The 20,908-nt window shown below is 43.6% G+C and overlaps 2 protein-coding genes across 7 annotated transcripts in view; one reads left to right on the top strand and one right to left on the bottom strand.

The window, feature by feature from the left end:
* The window catches only part of ATG14 (autophagy related 14), a 45,420-nt gene extending 27,498 nt beyond the window's left edge, over positions 1 to 17,922 (top strand). Inside the window, exons 6-11 of one of the 2 annotated variants that reach the window (XR_010151123.1) lie at positions 2,098 to 2,327; positions 3,586 to 3,703; positions 6,200 to 6,290; positions 6,370 to 6,455; positions 14,360 to 15,152; positions 16,813 to 17,922. Coding sequence is in view for 1 of the 2 variants with exons in the window: in XM_001162169.7 (XP_001162169.2) it covers positions 2,098 to 2,327; positions 3,586 to 3,703; positions 6,200 to 6,290; positions 6,370 to 6,455; positions 14,360 to 14,666 (832 nt within the window). In the remaining variant the exon portion in view is untranslated. Of the gene's footprint in view, positions 1 to 2,097; positions 2,328 to 3,585; positions 3,704 to 6,199; positions 6,291 to 6,369; positions 6,456 to 14,359 lie in introns of both variants that reach the window. The other variant, XM_001162169.7, reaches the window with a different exon arrangement.
* Positions 1,831 to 20,908, bottom strand: part of FBXO34 (F-box protein 34) — a 110,231-nt gene continuing 91,153 nt past the window's right edge. For 2 of the 5 annotated variants that reach the window (XR_010150799.1, XR_010150812.1), the window contains 2 exons: positions 7,794 to 7,943; positions 7,344 to 7,479 (listed from right to left, as the gene is read on the bottom strand). The gene's annotated coding sequence lies outside the window, so the exon portion shown is untranslated. Of the gene's footprint in view, positions 1,957 to 7,343; positions 7,480 to 7,793; positions 7,944 to 20,908 lie in introns of those variants that run through there. The other 3 variants (XR_010150794.1, XR_010150804.1, XR_010150800.1) reach the window with 3 other exon arrangements.

Below are 20,908 nucleotides of genomic sequence, written 5' to 3'. Positions count from 1 at the left end.
TGACTTTTTTCAAAAAGAAAATACACACACGAAGAGAAAACATGAAGAAAAACTATTTCTGTGCTGTTTTAATCTTTTATTTAGTGTATGTTATTATATGCCGTTAATTTTTTTAAAAGAAGCTGGTGGTTTTAAAGTTACCCTTCTAATAAGGTTTCTTGTTTGCATTTCTCTCAACTTCTTGTGGGAGAAGGGAGACGTAGCAGTACAGCTCAGAACTGGCCACAGTCTTATCTGTGGCAGGCGGTAGCAGCTATCTTACACGTATGTTGTGGCAGAAGGAAAGATACGAAGAACCACTGGCCAAGAGGACAGAATCTAAACTTGGTGCAGCACAGAAGGCCCTTCCCAGACTGCCTGCTTCCTACCTGCTTTCCCAGTACTGTCTCCTGGCACTTCCCTTGTGCATCCCACACACCAGCCACACTGAGCATCTCTGTTCCCCAAGCACGCTATGTTCTTCCCCCTCGCTGCATTTGTACCTGCTGTGACTTCTCATGGTGGGTTTTTTTGTTTGTTTGTTTTTTGATTTGAGAGGGAGTCTCATTCTGTTGCCCAGGCTGGAGTGCAATGGTATGATCATAGCACCATTCGTGGGCTCAAGCAGTCCACCTGCCTTGACCTTCCAAAGTGCTGGAATTACAGGCATGAGTCATCATGACGGGCTTGTTATTTTTTGTTGTTCTTGGTTTTTTGTTGTTGTTGTTGTTGTTGTTTTGTTTTCTTGTGTTTTTTTGAGATGGAGTCTCGCTCTGTCACCCAGGCTGGAGTGTAGTGGTATGATTTCGGCTCACTGCAACTTCTGCCTCCCAGGTTCAAGCAATTCTCCTGCCTTAGCCTCCCAAGTAGCTGGGATTACAGGCACCCACCACCACGCCCAGCTTATTTTTGTATTTTTAGTAGCGATGGCGTTTCACCATGTTGGCCAGGCTGATCTCGAATTCCTGACCTCAAGTGATCTGCCTGCCTCAGCCTCCCAAAGTGCTGGGATTACAGGCATGAATCACTGCACCTAGCCCTGTTGTTTATTTTCTTTTTTTTTTTTTCCCCGAATATTTTCAGTCCTCGGTTAGTTCAAGACATGGAACCTGTGAATACAGGGCTGGCTGTGGCATGTGATGGCATGGGAAGCATGCGTAAGGCCCTTGTGCTGCACACTGAAGTACCGTTGCTGGCTCAAGGAAAAGCACTTGAGAGACTGAGCTGCACGCTGAACTAGCTGCTCTTTTTGTGGGATGCTATTTTTACTTGAAAGAACAACAGAAAGACTTGAGTATTAAAGAGAGTTTTAAAAATGTAAAACAGTGTCACTCTTTACTAATTTTTTGTTTTGAAAGTTTTTTTCATAAAAATGTATAATAGGTTTATTGGTATTTTTGAAAGAATTATTTATATTTTTCTCAGTATTTCTAATTCAGTATCAGTAATCTAATCCATATAAACAAAAGTTCTTTGGAATTCCAAAGTGTTTTAAACATGTAGAGAGGTGTTGAGACCAAGTAGTTTGAGAACCTTATATGTTCAGCCCTACCTCATGGTTCCGTCTTCCTCACATTGTGTGGGCTTCTGTGCCACAGCTGGTTTGATCTTCCTCTCTGATAGCAAGCTCTTATCTACGTATATTTCAGTTAAATTCCTGGCCAGGCATGGTGGCTCACAACTGAAATATTTGCACTTTGGCTGGTCACGGTAGCTCATGATGATAATCTCAGTACTTTCAGAGGATTGCTTGAGGCCAGGAGTTGAAGACCAGCCTGGGCAACAAAGTGAGACCCCATCTCTACAAAAAAAATTTTTTTAAGTTAACCAGGTGTGGTGGTAGGTAGGTACCTGTAGTCCCAGCTACTTAGGAGGCTGAGGCAGGAGTATCTCTGGAGTCTAGGAGTCAAGGCTTCAGTGAGCTATGATTACATCTGTCACTGCGCTCCATGTTGGGTAACAGAGTGACACCCATCTCTAAAATAAAAAATAAAAATTTAATGTAAAATTCCTGTGCTCATAGGCAGCTTTTCGACGTTCTAGCATGTCTTGCAGGTATATTGCATGCCCTTAAAAACCCTCTCTCTTGAAAATCCGTGTGTGTCTTCCTACTTGTAGAGACCCCGCAGATGTGTCTTCAGAGAGTGACAGTGCCATGACCTCCAGCACTGTGAGCAAGCTTGCTGAAGCCCGGAGGACAACTTACCTCTCAGGACGATGGGTCTGTGACGATCACAACGGAGACACCAGCATTAGCATTACAGGGCCTTGGATTAGCCTCCCTAACAATGGGGACTACTCTGCCTACTACAGCTGGGTGGAGGAGAAGAAAACAACCCAGGGGCCTGGTGAGAAGCAGCATATCCTTTGAAATCTATATATAGAGAGAGTTATAGGTAAAATTGACGTAACAAAATGAACAGCTTTCAAGTGAACAATTCAGGGGCATTTAGTACATTCACAGCACTGTGCTCCCATCACCTCCATGTCATTTCAAAACATTTTGATCACCCCAGACAGAAACCCCATGGCATGAAAGTGTCACATTTCCCCACTCTCCCTTCCCCTCAGCTCCTGGCAACCACACATTGCTTTCTGTGTCTATAGATTTGCCTGTTCTGGGCAACTTATATAAATGGAATCACAGAATATATAGCTTTTTGTGTCAGACTTCTTTCACTTAGCATAATGTTTTCAAGATTCATCCACATGATAGTATATATTAGTGTTTCATTCGTTTTTATGGTTGAGTAATATTCCATCATATGGATAAGCCACATTTTGTTCATTCATCACTTGATGGACTGAAAACATTTTTTAGATGTCTCACCTTTTGAGGGTTAATATTGTCTTGTTTATATAAGAGGACATTATTTAAAGAAGTATATTTAACCCGTTTAGACCCATATTTATAGTGTATAACTTTGTAATGTGTTTTAGTAGTCCTAAATGGAGATTGAAAGGCCCCAATGGGAAAACCCTTTAAAACCCCTGCAGTTTCTCTTTGGTGGAGAAAGATTGTTCATTTCGTCACTCAGTAAATACTTAGTGAGCTCGTGCTTTGTGTCATGCACATTGCTGGGTGCTGGAGATATAAAGGTGACCAAGACAGAGGTGGCCCTTTGCCCTTCTCAGGGGAGAAAGGTAGGAAGCAAGTAAATGATCGAGATGCTGTACATTGAGTGGGTGCCGTGGAAGGAACTAGGGGAGCATCCTGGGGCAGGATGGGGTACAGAGGAAGGGATGACTCTTCCGTAGGGTTGTCAGGAGAGCCCTCTCTGGGGAGGTGACATTCAAGTTGGGCATTTATTGTTTTGATATTACGTTATCAGGTTCACACAGGTCAGACTTTAATTTCATTTATGTTGGGTCTATTTAGGCCCATTTGCTCTGTTACATTGCTCTCAGCAAAAAAAAAAAAAATATATATATATATATATACACACAAATAATGGACCATTTATGTCTGGTCAAGGAGCGTCTATTAAGTAAGCACTAAAACATAACAGTGCTATCATGATAAAATCATAAATGATAAACTCGTGGATCATTAGTAGTTTTGTTGGAATTAAGGTTTTGTACATGGTGGTTGTTTTCTTACTGCAGACATGGAGCAGAGTAACCCTGCCTACACCATCAGTGCTGCGCTGTGCTATGCAACTCAGCTGGTCAACATTCTGTCTCATATACTTGATGTAAATCTTCCCAAAAAGCTCTGCAACAGGCAAGTAATTGAAGGTGGTAATGTCATCTTTATCATGGCTCTTTCAAGTTTCTATTTTGTCGTTATTTATTCCAATAAACCAAAAATAAGAATGTAAGTATTACCAAGACAGAGAAGGTCGGATTGAAATATTGAGATTAATTTCAAAAGCCTTATGTGCAGATTCGTTTCATTATCTTACAGTTGTACGTGAAGTCTTCCAGAAGACCACAGAGAATATAAAGGGGAGTATCAGGATGTTCAGAGGGTTTGCTGCAGATCCTCATATGTTAAATTGCAGCCGTTGAATTCTTTGATTTGTTGTTGTTGTTGTTGTTGTTGTTTTGAGACAGAGTCTCGCTCTGTCGCCCAGGCCAGAGTGCAGTGGTGCAATCTCTGCTCACTGCAACCTCCACCTCACAGTTTCAGGCAACCCTCCCTCCTCAGCCTCCTGTGTAGCTGGGATTACAGGCACCCATGACCATGCCTGGCTAATTTTTGTATTTCTAGGAGTGAGGGGGGTTTTGCCATGTTGGCCAGGCTGCTCTTGAACTCCTGACCTCAAGTGATTCACCTGCCTCGGTCTCCCAAAGTGCTGGGATTACAGGTGAGCCACTGTGCCCTGCCCTGAATTCTTTTTGTTTGTTGTTGTTGTTTTTTAATGAAAAACTCACATGGTTTAAAATTAAAAACATTTATACAAAAACTAGCTGGGCGTGGTGGCCTGCGCCTGTATCCCAGCTATTTGGAGGCTGAGGCAGAAGAATCGCTTGAACCTGGGAGCTGGAGGTTGCAGTGATGCTGAGATCACACCACTGCACTCCAGCCTGAGTGACGGAATGAGACTTCGTCTCAAAAATAAATAAAATTCAGAAAATTTAAAGATATACAGCCTACCCAGTTTGCACTACAATCTTCCTACTACCCTCCAACTATCATTGCATTTCAAGCATATATAAACATATTATTACCATCTTCTCCCACTTAAAAAAATTATTCTTTTTAATTTTTTTTAAAAATTAAAAGTTTGCTTTTTTCTTTTTTCTTGAGACAGGGTCTCACTCTGTCGTCCAGGCTGGAGTGCAGTGGCACGATTTTAGCTCATTGCAACTCCATCCCTTCCCAGTCCCAAGCGATCCTCCCACCTCAGCCTCCCGAGTTGCTGGGACTACAGGTTCATGCTACCACACCTGGCTAATTTTTTTTTGTATTTTTTTGTATGAGACAGGGTCTCCCTATGTTGCCCAGGCTGGTCTTGAACTCCTGGGCTCAAGCGATCCGCCCTCCTCTGCCTCCCACAGTGCTGGGATTACAGGCATGAGCCACTGCACCTGGCCATCATCTTCCCCCTTTAAATAAACACTGTTTACACTTTGCTTTTAAAATTTTTAGTTATGAAACACATATTTATGAAGTACCTACTGTGTGCCAACACTGGAGGGTACATTGGTGACAAAAAAATAATCCTTGCCCTCTTGGAGCTCACATTTTCATGGAGGGCCCAGCATAAATAGTAAACAAATCAACAGCACGTCACATGGCAGTAAGTGCTGTGGAGAACGTTAAAACAGGATGAGAGGGCCAGGTATGGTGGCTCATGCCTGCCTGTAATCCCAGCACTTTGGGAAGCTGAGGCAGGAGGATCACTTGAGTTCAGGAGTTCGAGACCAGCCTGGGAAACATAGTGAGACCTTGTCGCTACTAAAAATAAAAAAAAAATTAGCTGGATATGGTGACACACACCTATAGTCCCAGCTACTTGGGAGGGTGAGATGGGAGGATCGCTTGAGCCCAGGAGATTGAGGCTGCAGGCTATAGTGAGCTATGATCATGCCAGTGCACCCCAGCCTGGGTGACAGAGTGAGACCCTGCCTAAAAAACAAACAAGGTAAGAGAAAAGGAATGTGGTGAGAGAGGGGCTTGCTGTGTTTGAGTGGGCAGGTGTGTGATCATAGGGGAACTGAGGGAGGGAGGGAGGAAGGGAGGGAGGCAGCAAGCAAGCTGTGTGGACCCCTAAGGAAAGAGGCTGTGGGTAAAAAGAACGGCAGTTGCAAAGTCCTGGATAGAATAACGAGGGCAGAGAGGAAGATGGGGTGCAAATCTTGTGGGCCTCATAGGGCCGTTGTAAGCCTTTGACTGCTATTCTGCATAAAGCAGATGACAGTTGTATAGTTTGCCTTTCTGTAAAGGTGTCAAGATCTTACCAGTCTGCTGTTGATGCTTCAAGAAATAATCTTGCACATTTTTCATTTCATTAGTGTGCAGATATTTGTGTAGAATAAATGTCCTGAAGTGGAATTGCTTGGTCAAAGGGTATGTGCATTTGTAATTTGTATAGATGCAGTATAATTGTTCTCTGAGGGGAATGGTGTATTCTTAGAAAGTCTTTAAGTGCAATTTACTAAGGAGTAAAAGGGCACAGAGTATGTGTTATACCTAATTGTACTGTAAATGGAAATTTTAACATAGAATTTTCTCAAAAAATGCAACTTTATAAATTGTATGTTTGTTTTACAGTGAATTTTGTGGCGAAAATCTAAGCAAGCAGAAATTTACTCGAGCAGTGAAGAAACTGAATGCAAATATTCTTTACCTTTGTTTTTCTCAGGTATGAAAAATAGGTTGTGAACTAATTTTTACTTTGTTAAATAATTGAAAATATTAACCAATTCTTTAATTTTTTTTAGCATGTAAATTTAGATCAATTACAACCACTGCATACCCTCAGGAATCTAATGTACCTGGTCAGTCCAAGCTCTGAACACCTAGGCAGGTAAGAAGATATTTGTTGCTTTTCTCTAAGTGTTTTTGTGAATCCTGTTAGAGGAGTTGTATGTTGGCATAGTAGAGTCGTGTTCCCTAATCCCAAACTCCTCAAACCGGACAAAAATAGTGGAGTCCCATACAGAAAGAAACAAAGGTAATTATATTTGAACTTTTATGGGGTTTTTTTTGTAATCATGTCTTAGAAAAAATTAATATCAATCATTTTTAATACCTGAAGCGCAGTTGAAGAACCCACATGTTCCTGGAGTAGTGCCTTTTTGTGCTCTCCCTGAAGTCCAAAGGCCATGTCTTTGGATCTGCGTCTATTTCTTCTCCAGCCCTTCCTGGACATAGACCCCTTTATAAAAAGCTGTGAACTCTCTAGCCCTACCTAGTGTCTGCCCTGTTTCCTGCGCATTTTCTTTTGCTCCTCCTCACTCCTTGTCCGTCGTAACAATTCACAATTTCCTTTTTTTTTTGAGACGAGGTTTCACCCTTGTCACCCAGGCTAGAGTGCAGTGGTGCAATCTCAGCTCACTGCAACCTCCACCTCCTGGGTTCAAGCGATTCTTCTGCCTCAGCCTCCCAAGTAGCTGGAATTACAAGTGCGTACCACCATGCCTGGCTAATTTTTGTATTTTTAGTAGAGACAGGGTTTCATCATGTTGGCCAGGCTGGTCTCAAACTCCTGACCTCTGGTGATCCACCCGCTTCAGCCTCCCAAAGTGCTGGGATTACAGGCTTGAGCCACCGTGCCTGGCCACACAATTTTCTTATCACTGAGTCAATCTGATCACCATTTGTTGGAGAGAAAAGGTATTAGAGGTGTAGGGGATGAACTGGTTTGAAATCAATGAGCTTAAAAACAGTTAAACAAAAAATACCAACCAGGGCTGGTGTGTGAGATCTTTTTATTCTCTCAGCCCATGAAAGCACGTACTGTACGAGACTTAGCTTTCGTTCCATCCAGGCACGCCTGTGCTGGGCATTTGCCCTTTTTTCCTTGCTCTTAGCAGTCTGTCCATACATTTCTGCAGAGATGTGATATGGTTATATATTTACACTTTTGAAAGAGAACTCAAGAAAAGACAAATGGCGGGAAAGTTCTTTTGGGTTTCCCTTCCGCATCATCCATCTACTGAAACCCAAGGCATTAGGGGAGGCCTCGTCCACTAACGCGTGTGCCTGGCTTCCCCCATGCAGCAGTTAACTTTCAGTGATAATCTGCTTTTAACCATTGTCTTATGCTTCCTCCCCCTCCCCACCTCAGATAGTTAACATTTCCGGGACATAGACTCCTTTATAAAAAGCTGTGAACTCGCCAGGAAACTGCACATATACTTACAATGTTGTGCCATTTTACAGGGAGTTCATGCCTCTCACCCCTGATCCCATTCATTGGTTCATGAGCCATGGAAACGTGAACATTAGAAATCCATCCCAGTTTTGATGGTTGGTTTCTGTGAGTTTACTCACCATCCTCTCTGTACCTTACCTGTAAAGGGCTCAAATTAGGAAATTTATCCTTACTAATAAGAGCTAATATTTATTGGGCCACTATTTATTAACACAAGGCCAACCACTTTACTTGCCTTGGATATTATTCCTACTTTATAGACAGGAGAAACTGAAGCTTAGTATGGTCAAGTAACTCATGGCCATGGTCACAGAGCCAGTACAAGTGGTGGAGCCAGGGTCTCAGTGCACACCTGGCTGACTCCACAGTAGTAGACACTCATGCAGTTAACCAGTATTTATTATTTCATCACATTAACAGATTAAAGAAGAAAAAACATAAGATCGACCTGATAGATGCCGAAGAGAATTAAATAAAATGCAGTTCCCATTAATAATTAGGGGGAAAAATTACTAGCAAGTTAAAAGTAGATTATTACTAGTGGATATCTATCATAAACCTACAAGGAAAGTTATACTTCATGGCACGTTACTTACATAGATACTGATGTAATTTATGTAATAGATTACATAGGAACAATCAAGGATGCCTACTATCAGTGCTGTGTTAACAGCTCTGAAGGCCTTGCCAAGGCAAAGCATTTTTAAAAAGAAGTGAAGTGTATTTATATTGGAAAGAAAGAAACTAAGTTGGGAGTATTGTAGATGGTATAATTATTGAACTGGATATCCAAGAGAACTAAGAAACTGTTTGAAATGATAGTTCAAACCAGGCATGGTGGCTCACGCCTATAATCCCAGCTACTTGGGAGGCTGAAGTGGGAGGATCACTTGAGCCCAGGAGTTCAAGACCAGCCTGGGCAACATAGTGAGACTCCATGTCTACAAAAAGAAAAAAAAAAAAAAAATTTAGCCCGGCGTGGTAATGCATGCCTGTAGTCCCAGCTGCTGTGGAGGCTGAGGTGGGAGGGTCGCCTGAGTTGAGGAGCTCCAGGCTGCGGGAGTTTGTGCCACTGCGCTCCAACCTGGATGACAGAATGAAGCCCTGTCTCTTCACAAAGAAAAAGATAAACATACAAAAAACAGTTGCTGTCTTGTGTGCCAACAACAACCAGTTTGGAAATTTAATGGAAAAAGTATTCCTTTTACTGTAGCAGCAAAAACTATAAATTCTATAGCAGTGATCTTAATAAAATATATGTAAAATGATTATAAAAATTATGAAGCTTATTTTTATTCCACATGTATTATTTGAATGGCTCTACACACCGTATGAGGAGCGGAGCTGAAAGAAAGCCACAGGCAGGGAAAACCCTTATGATTTTCCAGGATGAGAAGGCTCAGTGTTGCAAAAGGGCTACTTCTCAAAAGGAAGACTGATCGTATTTCATGGAGCTTTGACAAGCTGATTCTAAAGTTCAACTAGAAGTATAGTCTGCAAGGAAGTTTTGAAAACAATAATGAGGGATGGGGTTGGTCCATTTAAAACATAGCATAAAGGTAATTAAAACAGAGTGCTGTTAGCATGCAAATAGGTGGAGTGATTAGAGGAACAGAATAGTCCCGAAACAGACTCTTGTATATGTGGAAATATAATCTTATGATAGAGGAGGCGTTGAATCAGATGATGGTTCAATAGTGTTGGGCCAGTTGGGTATTCATATGGGGGGAAAGTTGAGTTCATACCACATTCTATATACAAAAATAAAATCCAGATGATATAAAAAACCTTATTTAAAAAAAATACAGCTATAAAATAAGCAAAAGGACAGTGTTTTATAATGATAGGGTGGTGAGGGAATTCCCAAGTAAGCCACAAAACCCAAAAACCATAAAGGAAAGGAGTTAGACATCTTCCTGTGTCAAAACTCTGAGTGTGTCTAGTGAAAGCTGCCATAAACAAAGTTAAAAGACATGTCATAGATAGGTTCCCCAACCTCTATAACAGACAACAGATTAAAATCGAGACAACTGAAATCTTTCAAATCAGTACAGGAAAGACCAACAACCTATTAGAAAAATAGACAAAAGATTAAAACATGCGGCTCACACAAGAAATGTAAGTAGTCAGATCACTTGAGCTCAGGAGTTGGAGGCTGCAGTGAACTGTGATCACTTTTGTGAATAGCCACTGTACTTCAGTCTGGGCAACACAGTGAGACCCCCATCTCTTTTAAAAAAAACATTAAAATAATAAAAAACTTAAAGTGCAATTCAGAACAAGTTTCCATTTGCAACCATCAGTTTGACAAAAATAGGAAGGCTCGATGAATCCAGTGTTGCTGGTAGTTGAGGGAAAAAGGCACTCATACTGGAGGTGAATTTTTGTAGGTCTGAAGTTTTCTGTAGGCTTACTCTTGAGTCAGGTTTTCCATTGAGAATTGCACACACAATTAGGCTGTGAGTCACATCTAAGTTTATGGCCAGAGGACAGGAAGTAGAACTTCAAAAGTCCCCTTTTCACACCTGCTTCATCAGAATCAAAGTGTAGAGAAGATTGTTAATGGAACCTGGGTGGGATTTCCTGTTTCTGTTCAGACCGGCACAACTGAGGATTCTATTCTGAAAAGATAAACTTTTTTTTTTTTTTTTGAAACAAATTTAAACTTACAGAAAAATTACAAAAAAATAAAAATAGGACCAGGCATGGTGGCTCACACCTGTAATCCCAGCACTTTGGGAGGCTGAGGTGGGCGGATCACTTGAGTTCAGGAGTTTGAGACCAGCCTGGCCAACATGGGAAACTGCATCTCTACTAAAAGTACTGAAATTATCTGGGCGTGGTGGCGGGTGCCTGTAACCCCAGCTATTTGGGAGGCTGAGGCAGGAGAATCGCTTGAACCCAGGAGGCGGAGTTTGCAGTGAGCTGAGATCGTGCCGCTACACTCTGGCCTGGGGAACGGAGTGAGACTGCATCTCAAAATAAAAAAATAAGTAATAAAAATAGTACAGTCATATACACCCTTACCCAGATTGACCTATTAATATTTTGCCCATTGCTTATCCTTTGTGCAGTTTCTGTATCCATCAATGCACACACTCCCACATATTTGAAATAGGATATATTATAAAAGTGACTTTTACAAAGCTAGAAAGATCCTTTTGTTGCCTTAATTGGTAGAATACCTCCCTGCAGCACCATGAGAAAATGAGTATTCCTGGTTCAGGGTCTTGAATAAAAAGATATCCATTATTCAGCTAAACTGAAAATTAGGAAACGATTTTATAATCTTTATTCCCCAAAGACATTAAGCAAAATAGGATGAATTATTTTGCTACTTGGTTGTGTGTGCTGTGTCTCTAGCTTGGGGTCTGGCAGGCAGGTGATGTATCTCTAATCTAGAAGTGGGAGAGGCACTGGGTGGAGAAACATCGCAGGGGCCTCTGCCAGGACCCTCCTCCTGCTCTGTGGCTTCTCAGAAATGTAGGTTGATCATTGGAACCAAAATTGTTCCATACTGGCCCCTTGAGGAGTCTTCCATTCAGTTGCTTTTCATTGTACTTAGCTGAGCGCCTGCTCCATGCCAGGTGGGTTTCTCCACGCAGAGAGCCGGAGTCCACCGGGAACTCTGCCTGGAGGAAATGTCATTTCCTCCTCTCTGTCCCTTCTTCCTGTCTCCTGGGAAAACTAAGACCCCAGGATTAGAGAAGGCAGCATCAAAGAAGAAAACAGGCTGAGCCTTGGAGGGAGGGAGGAAAGAAGGAAGGAGCTGTGGTAAAAAGGAAGGAAGGAAGGAAGGGAGCAGGGAGGAGCGAAGAAAGGAGCAAGCTGTGGAAAAAGCTGACTGGGGAAGAAAGGAAGGGAGGGAGGGAAGGAGGAAGGGAGGGAGTGAGGAAGAAAGGATGGAAAGAAGGGAGGGAGGGAGAAAGGGAAAGAAGGAAGGGAGGAGTGAGCTGTGGTAAAAAGCTGACTGGGACCTTTGGGGGATCCTGGGGAAGATGAGAGACTTAGCCTGGCAGTCAGTTCTGAGGTCCTCTAGACTGCACAGCTGAACAGAACAGAATCAGAGCATCTTGGGTTTAGTAAAGGAGGGAGCCCAGGGAAGGAATTTAAATTGTGAACATTTTTAGTGGGTGCGTGCCAGGAGGAGAGAGGCAGCTCTCCAGCAAGAGGAGGCAGGTGGGAAGTGGTGATATGGTGAGGACCTGGGCCAGGGTGACAAATTGAGAATGGAAAGGGGGCTTATTTAATGATAACAGGTAGCCCTGGTGACCCCAGACACAGAGCGGGAGGTGGGAGGGGAGGAGTCCCAGCCAGCTAAAGTTTTGAGACTGGTTCAGATATCTGAGATGAGCCTGAGGGTTTAGTAACCAGAGGATATTTGGGAGTGGCGCTAGGAGAGGAATCGGAAAAGATGGCTCTAGAGTAGAACTGTTTGCCAAGGAAAAGAAAAAGGGGAGAAAAGAAATGAAGTGCAAGGAGAAACTTGAGAAGAGGGTGCTCAGAGCTAAAAACTGCAGTGGCCATTAGTTTGCTGGCAGAGAAATTCAAGGGGCAGTAGGAAGTCCTACTCCTTTCACCCTTGCAAAATACTGACTTCTGGGCAGGGTGGGGCCTAGTAAACTTGGGAGCACCCCTAGTCTGAGGGGCTCTTTGTTTTTTTGTTTGTTTTTTGAGACAGAGTCTCGCTCTGTCGCCCAGGCTAGAGTGCACTGGCGCCATCTCGGCTCACTGCAAGCTCCGCCTCTGGGGTTCACACCGTTCTCCTGCCTCAGCCTCCTGAGTAGCCGGGACTACAGGTGCCCGCCATCTCGCCCAGCTAATTTTTTGTATTTTTAGTAGAGACAGGGTTTCACTGTGTTAGCCAATGGTCTCGATCTCCTGACCTCGTGATCTGCCCGCCACAGCCTCCCAAAGTGCTGGGATTACAGGTGTGAGCCACCGCGTCCGGCCTGAGGGGCTCTTTGAAAATGTAAATTGCTCACTGGAGACCAAGTGGGAAACCCCATGGCGTATCTTCCAATTTAATAAAGCCCTAAAAACAGTCCCTGGAGCATAAATGTTAGCTGTTATTATTGCTTAATCCAGCTGGGAAGCACAGGTGTCTGGGAGGAATGAGGGCTGCTTGCTTCTGTAAAAAGTGAGTCAAAGGTGCAGACCTGGTGAGGTGCGTTGGAAGCCAGTGCTGGCCATTCATCATTGTGAAGGCTGTGGAGAATTTGGGACCATAGGCTGAAATGGCAAGCTATACAATTCTAGGCTCTCATTTCTGCCTGCTATTTATTTCGACCTCTCTTATTTTCCCCAAAGTCGTTATCAGTGAAACCCTTAAATGAACCAAGGCATCGTGTGCTTATCTTGGGGGCAGCAGCAGGGAGAGAGTGGCACCTTGGTCCCACCCTGTAGCTGGTTGCAGGGCAGTTCCCTGGAAGGCAGTGGGTGGGGGTGGCTGCCTACAGGGAGGACATGCAGCCTGGCTGCCCTGGAGCAGGAGCTGAGGGGCATTTGAAAGGGAAGGGAAAAAGAAGCAGAAAGGCGGCCGGGCGTGGTGGCTCACAACTGTAATCTCAGCATTTTGAGAGGCAGAGGTGGGTGGATCACTTGAGGTCAGGAGTTCAAGACCAGCCTGGCCAACATGGTGAAACCCCGTCTCTACTAAAAATACAAAAATTAGCCGGGCATGGTGGCAGGTGCCTGTAATCCCAGCTACTCAGGAGGTTGAGGCAGGAGAATCGCTTACACCTGGGCGGTGGAGGTTGCGGGAGCCAAGATGGCGCCACTGCACTCCAGCCTGGGCAACAGAACGAGACTCTGTCTAAATAAAAAAAAAAAAAGAAATGCAGAAAGGCTTCTGAGGTTTGCTGACTGGGTTCCCTGTGCTGAGGTGCCAGCAAAGAGGATGAGGCCTAAGAAAGGGTTATTGGACTTGGCAGTGAGGGTGTTATTAGGGACCTTTGGGAAATAAAAATTGTTTTCTCCTGAAATACAGTGCAGAAATATACAACATTGCCTCTGAATATATTCTAAACAGTTGTGCCTCATTCTGTGCTAGAAATGTGTCCTAGAAAATTGTGGTGATATTTTTAAATATGTACAGGAACCCACTGAGTTTTCTTTGTATACCATTTATTACTTATTACACTAAATAATATCCAGAGTATACATCAAGTGGCTTTTTGTTAGAATTGTCTCATTGGAGTGCCGTGTATTTACTTCGTAGACACTGCAGTTCTTTACAACAGGAAGTCAGACTTAGGACCAGCATGGGCCATCTCAGTGAATAGGTTTTTTTCCTATGCACGGTCATCACCAATGAAGTAGGCAGACTTGTGGGAAAGTGTGGTATCATGATTTTATTTATAACTTGGGTGGAGATTATTTGGGTAAAGGAAAACGCAATCATATGTCAACACGGAGTGCTGCACAGACTTGGGGAATGAATGGGGTGTGCGGCGTCCCTCATCCCCTCAGGTGAGGGCCTTCAGGAAGATGGCATATTTTCTGGTGTTGAGAATGGTTGTTATCCTAAAGAGACCCTCATTGTCTGCACACAGGTCAGGGCCCTTTGAAGTACGAGCAGACCTTGAGGAGTCCATGGAATTTGTGGATCCCGGAGTTGCTGGAGAATCAGATGAGAGCGGAGATGAGCACGTCAGCGATGAAGAAACCGACCTGGGCACAGACTGGGAGAACTTGCCTAGTCCCCGGTTTTGTGATATCCCTTCCCAGTCTGTGGAAGTCTCCCAGAGTCAGAGCACCCAGGCGTCCCCACCCATCGCGAGCAGCAGTGCAGGTGGGATGATCTCCTCTGCAGCAGCCTCGGTGACCTCCTGGTTTAAAGCTTACACTGGACACCGTTAATGAGCATGGACCAAAACATGCCAAATCTGCATCAAGAAAGTTCTTCTCCCACTACACTCTAGTAAACATTTTCTGTTTAAGTTAAGATAGTGTCTGGAACAAAGAGGTTAAAGTGTTGTTTTGTTTTGTTTTTTTAAGCAGGGAGACAAACATTTCTATTTGTCAAGTGGCCTGTGATGGTGACCAACATGCTTATGATAATAGGACAGGGGTCGAAGGTCTTTCTACCCAGACCAGTGTTGGTGGAAGGAGGACCTGTGCGTGTGGCCAGTTCTGCCAAGGAAGCAGTTGATTTGGGTTCCCTCTGGGCCCGGGCCACCGGGTCCGCAGATATGGGTCAGTGTGCTGGTCCTTGCGGTGCTGAGACTGTTCCTGACACTTTAAGTTAAGTTTTAGAGGTTGGTTGAATCACAAGAGGTGATTCTTGATTATTAGGACATGAAAGATAAAAGCTCTTTAATAAGAGTTTTTCTGCCATTGTTTTTTGTATGAGAACCAGCAGGCAATTTGAAATTTCTAATTTGGTCCTTTGATTTTGTTTGGGGGGGGTGAGTTACACGTATTTTATTCATGCTGCTCTGTCGTAGTTTGTCCGACGTTCCTGTTTTTCTTTCCCCCACACACCAAAGAAAATGAAAGTATTTTTCTTTAGGACCTACATCCATAAATGGAAGAAATCCTGGCTGCAATAATGTCTAGAGAGTTTTTAACTATTTTCTTGTATTCTGAGGGGAATTAAGCTTATTCTTACCTAGTTGATTGAATTCCTGCCATCCACACTATGAGCATTTTGAAATTGAACTTATATCTATCTTTTCTGGGTGAAAATAAGTCATGAAGGTCATTCCCTTATGTAAGCTCAATGCCTGCCTGGGCACAGGGGAAAAGCCACTTAGTTAAGTGGCCTCTGGTCATTCTTGTGGTGTCCACTTTCTTTCTATGGGATTGAGTAGGTGGCAGGTGTTTTCAGGGGAAACCATCCTACTTGTTTCCCCGAACTCTTTGTTGCTCTGAGGACACAGCTTTGCTCAGAAATGCAGCGCAGATCCTTACAGCTGATGCTACTCTGCTCTGTTCTGGGGAAAGCACAATATAAAGAATTTCCCAGCCGGGCGCGGTGGCTCACGCCTGTAATCCCAGCACTTTGGGAGGCCAAGGCGGGCGGATCACTTGAGGTCAGGAGTTTGAGAGCAGCCTGGCTAACGTGGTGAAACCCTGTTTCTACTAAAAATACAAAAAATTACCAGGTGTGGTGGCGCACGCCTGTAATCCCAGCTACTCGGGAGGCTGCGGCAGGAGAATCACTTGAACCGGGAGGCAGAGGTTGCAGTGAGCCGAGATTGTGCCATTGCACTCCAGCCTGGGCAACAAGAGCGAAACTCCGTCTCAAAAAAAAAAAAGAATTTCCCTCACCAGGAGATCATTTTCAGCTCATGTGTCTTGTCATTCTTTTAGTGACACTCTTACAAGAAAACTATAATGAGAGAGGCATTATGTACAAATATGTAAGTAGTTTTTTATTTTTAATAACTGCAAAAAAATCCTATGTAACAACTACCAAAAGAAATCCTATGAGAGAGTCCTAACAGGCATTATTACTATATCTTATGTGATTGGCATGATAGCACCTCTGATAAATCATTCAGAGGTTTGCCATGCCCCACCTTCTTTTCTCATCATAATAATTGTAGTTGATACTTTGCCTCCAAGTCCGAGGTGCTATATAGCCTTTGCTAATGGTATATTTGGTGTTTGGTATAGTTTTGGGTAGAGTTGCAGAAGGGAGTTTATTTCTACCCGGTAGTCACAAATTCCTTGGCTCTATGAATTTTCCATGAAAGGAGGAAGTAGGCTTTTCTCGTTGTGGGTGGTCTTTTTTTTTTTTGGAGACGGAGTCTCGCTCAGCTGCCCAGGCTGGAGTGCAGTGGCACCATCTCCGCTCACTGCAACCACCATCTCCTGGGTTCAAGCGATTCTCCCATCTCAACCTCCCGAGTAGCTGGGATTATAGGCACCTGCCATCATGCCCAGCTAATTTTTGTATTTTAGTAAAGACGGGGTTTTCACCATGTTGGCCAGGCTGGTCTTGAACTCCTGACTTCAGGTGATCTGCTTGCCTAGGCCTCCTAAAGTGCTAGGATTACAGGTGTGAGCCACCGCGCCCGGCCCCTTATGGGTTCTTCTACACTGCTGGGATCTCTGTTTTAAGTGCTCAGCTTCATGATTGATTGCTGGGCTTCCATTTTCCCATCCAGTTCTGGAGTTTGTAGAGAGTGAAGATGGTAGACTTGAACAGATAACAAATAAACTTAACGATCTTGTAAGAGTTGTCTAGCTACTTAAAACCCTCAGAAGTAAGAGCTTAGTCTCACGAGTTGTAAGAGTGGGATTTGGAGCTTGGTGGTGGAGATTGACTTCAGCTGAGAGATGCACAACAGTCATGGTTTTCTTAAGCCTCTTAGGAAACCATGAATGTGAGATGAAGCTAAAGAATAGAATCCAGAGATCACAAACTCATCTAGAGTACTTCCACAAAATTTACAAAGATGTGGGAACTTTATGGATAGGATATATTTTGTTTGTTTGTTGTTGTTAATATCAACTAGAGGCACTTTACGTAGGGTTAAGTGATCGAACCCTTTTGTGGTTTTGAACACCAACAACATACTGGCTTACACTGCTGAAATATTTTGGGTTTCATTATTTTGCACTGGATCCACCCTGTAAATACTCTTAAGTATACATTTCAACCACTGTTTTTTCTACTCTTTTTGCTGCTCATTAAAATCTTTCATGTAGGTGCCAGAACCATATGTAAACAGCTTTTTAAAAAATTGAAGCTGGTATTTTGTTTAAACAAAAAGCCATAGAACTTGGTCATGTTTTCCATTTTAAAATGATTTATTGAAACAAAGTAATACTAATAAAAACCCACAGGCACCAAACAGGCTGCTTAAAATGGTCTGTTAAAGACATTTTTTGGTTATGGAATATAACTAAGAAAAGTTTTGCACATCTGTAAGGGGGAAAAACAGTATATCACCATTGGGTAGAGTGGACGGGACTCATGTAAGGACTCACTTAATTTGGGGAAGAGCATTCAGTGGCATGCTGTTAGAGGACTAGTGTCCGAGAATCTCCTCACAGTATCATGTTGCAGGAATTCCCCATTGCTCTGCAACTTCCAAACCAGTTTGAGTCATACAAATGTTTTCTAAACTTTTATTGTATTACTGCAATAAATCTTTTAACAGTACTTTGCTAATGTGTATGTCTTTTTCAAACTGTTCATTTGCACTGCTACATCGAGGGTAGCAAGAATGAGATTGAACCCTGGAGTACTTTCTACAAATTATAGAAGAAGTTTGTAGAATTTTTTTGCCAGGTAAGAAAAAATGTTAATATATTTTTTAAAATTATGGATTATGGTGGTATTAACAATGATCTTTCCCAAGCTGAGAAGCTGGTTGCATACTTTCCCTAAAGACGTGTTTTTCTTTGGTAGCCATCATTTGATGCATGTGACCTACAATGACCTGGTTTTGTGCAACAGACCCCTGGGGCAGAAGGCCTCTAGGAAGCCCACGTGGAACCTGCCCAGACTTTCTTCAGGACAAGAGGAAAAGGGAAATGTTGGAACCACTCAGATGCCTGAGTAGCTTTGGAGAATCCCTCCCCAACCCAACACCCTTATTTTTTATAACTAATTTCTCCCAGGTGGGTAGTCGGCGGTACCCTTCAGATTAGATTATTGTAGAGAAGGACTACCTGCAGGTGGTGGAGAAGATACCAAGAGTGACTACTGTGGAAGAGCCAGGCCAGCCAGGATACCCTCAGGAGCTATTGCCATGGTCATACTGCCCCTTTATCTGGAGCAGAAGGCTGGCAAGCAACAGGAGGAAATAGGCAAGGAAACGGAAGGGTTCTCGAACAGGGTGTGTGCTTTGGTGGTACTGTCCTTCAGTCTGTCTTTCCAGGCAGCAGTTTAAAGCATGCTCCCATCTGGTGTTTAAAGGGAGATTTCTCCATCCTGAGTTATGTCATGATTGATGCAGGAAACAGATTGAAACAGATTGGGAGGAATTAAGGATAACTTTGTCATTGGTAGTGGGGAGATTATTTAAAAGTTGCATCAATAAAATGTACCAGAAAATTTGAAACTGGACTCTTGGGCAAGCCATCTGCACCTCAGCCTTGAAACTCAATGAGGAAAACCACCACCAGCCGACTTGGTAAGAAAATACACTGCAAAGAAAGAGTATTTTCCAGTGCTTAGATAGATAGTTGTTGAAGTGAATTTTTTTTAGGGCTGGGCACAGTGGTTCATGCCTGAAATCCCAGCACTTTAGGAGGCCAAAGGCAGGAGGATTGTTTGAGCTCAGGAGTTCAAGGCCAACCTGCGCAACATAGTGAGACCCCATTTTTGTTTGTTTGTTTTTTTTGAGACGGAGTCTCACTTTGTTGCCCAGGCTGGAGTGTAGTGGCGCGATCTCGGCTCACTGCAAGCTCCGCCTCCCAGGTTCACACCATTCTGCCTCAGCCTCCTGAGTAGCTGGGAGTACAGGTATCTGCCACCACACCTGGCTTTTTTTTTTTTTTTTTAAGTAGAGATGGGGTTTCACCACATTAGCCAGGATGGTCTCAATCTCCTGATCTCGTGATCTGCTCGCCTCGGCTTCCCAAAGAAGTGCTGAGATTACGGGCGTGAGCCACTGCGCCCAGCCAGTGAGACCCCATTTCTACAAAAATTGAAAAATTAGCCAGGCATGGTGGTGTGCATTTGTGGTCCCAGCTACTCAGGAGGTTGAGCTGGGAGGATCACATGAGCCTGGGATGTTGAGGCTACAGTGAGCTGTGATTGCACCACTGTACTCTAGCCTGGGTGACAGAGTGAGACCTTGTCTCAAAAAAAAAAAAAAAAAAAAAAAAAAGTTGGGCGCTGTGGTTCACACCTGTAGTCCCAGCACTTTGGGAAGCAGAGACAGGCAGATCACCTGAGGTCAGGAGTTCAAAACCAGCCTGGCCAACATGGCAAAACCCCATCTCTACTAAAAATACAAAAAAAAATTAGCCAGGTGTCGTGGTGCATGCCTGTAATTCCAGCTACTCGAGGCCGAGGCAGGAGAATCACATGAAACTAGGAGGCGGAGGTTGCAGTGATCCAAGATCGTACCACTGCATGCCAGCCTGGGCGACAGAGAAAGACTCCATCTCAAAACAACAACAACAACAAAACCAGAAACCACCAGTGGGATAATCTTTCCTCCAAGAAAGAGGATAGTAAACTAAAGAGTTACATCAATGACTTTTCTGTTGTGCCTTTTGTAGGGAGGAGTCAGAGATACTCTGGTGGTGGGAGGGATCTAAAGGAGCCTTTGAATGAATGCTGCCCTTTAAAAAGAGAAAATTAGCTGGGCGTGGTGGCTCACACCTGTAATCCCAGCACTTTGGGAGGCCAAGGCAGGTGGATCACCTGAGGTCAGGAGTTCAAGACCAGCCTGACCAACATGGAGAAACCCCGTCTCTACTAAAATACAAAATTAGCCAGGCATGGTGGCACATGCCTGTTATCCCAGCTACTCGGGAGGCTGAGGCAGGAGAATCGCTTGAATCCAGGAGGCAGAAGTTGCAATGAGCTGAGATCAAGATCACACCATTGCAGTCCAGCCTGGGCAACAAGAGCGAAACTCTGTCTCAAAAAAAAAAAAAAGAAAATTGGCAGAAGGTATTTGATGACACTAGTTAAGTGTTGAAAATGGGCTAGAGCCAGTTGAGTAAAAAAAAAAAAAAAAACTCAGAGGCATTAAGCAGGAGTGTCCAATCTTTTGGCTTCTGTGGGCCACATTGGAAGAATTGTCTTGGGCCACACATAAAACACATTAACAATAGCTGCTGAGCTATTTTTTAAAAATTGCTAAAAATCTCATGATGTTCTAAGAAGTTTACAAATTTGTGTTGGGCCACATTCAAAGCCATCCTGGGCCGCATGCAGCTCATGGGCCACCGGTTGAACAAGCTTGCATTAAAGAGTCTTGTGGGCTGGGCGTGGTGGCTCACAGCTGTGATCCCAGCACTTTGGGAGACGAAGGTGGGTGGATCACCTGAAGTCAGGAGTTCAAGACCAGCCTGACCAACATGGTGAAACCACATCTCTACTAAAAATACAAAAATTAGTCGGTTGTGGTGGTGGGCACGTGTAATCCCAGCTACTCGGGAAGCTGAGGTGGAAAGATCATGTAAAC

This window comes from Pan troglodytes, chromosome 15 (genome assembly GCF_028858775.2).
Source record: "Pan troglodytes isolate AG18354 chromosome 15, NHGRI_mPanTro3-v2.0_pri, whole genome shotgun sequence".
In the NCBI taxonomy this organism is placed as follows: domain Eukaryota; kingdom Metazoa; phylum Chordata; class Mammalia; order Primates; family Hominidae; genus Pan; species Pan troglodytes.
This window is presented reverse-complemented; position numbering and strand designations above follow the sequence as displayed.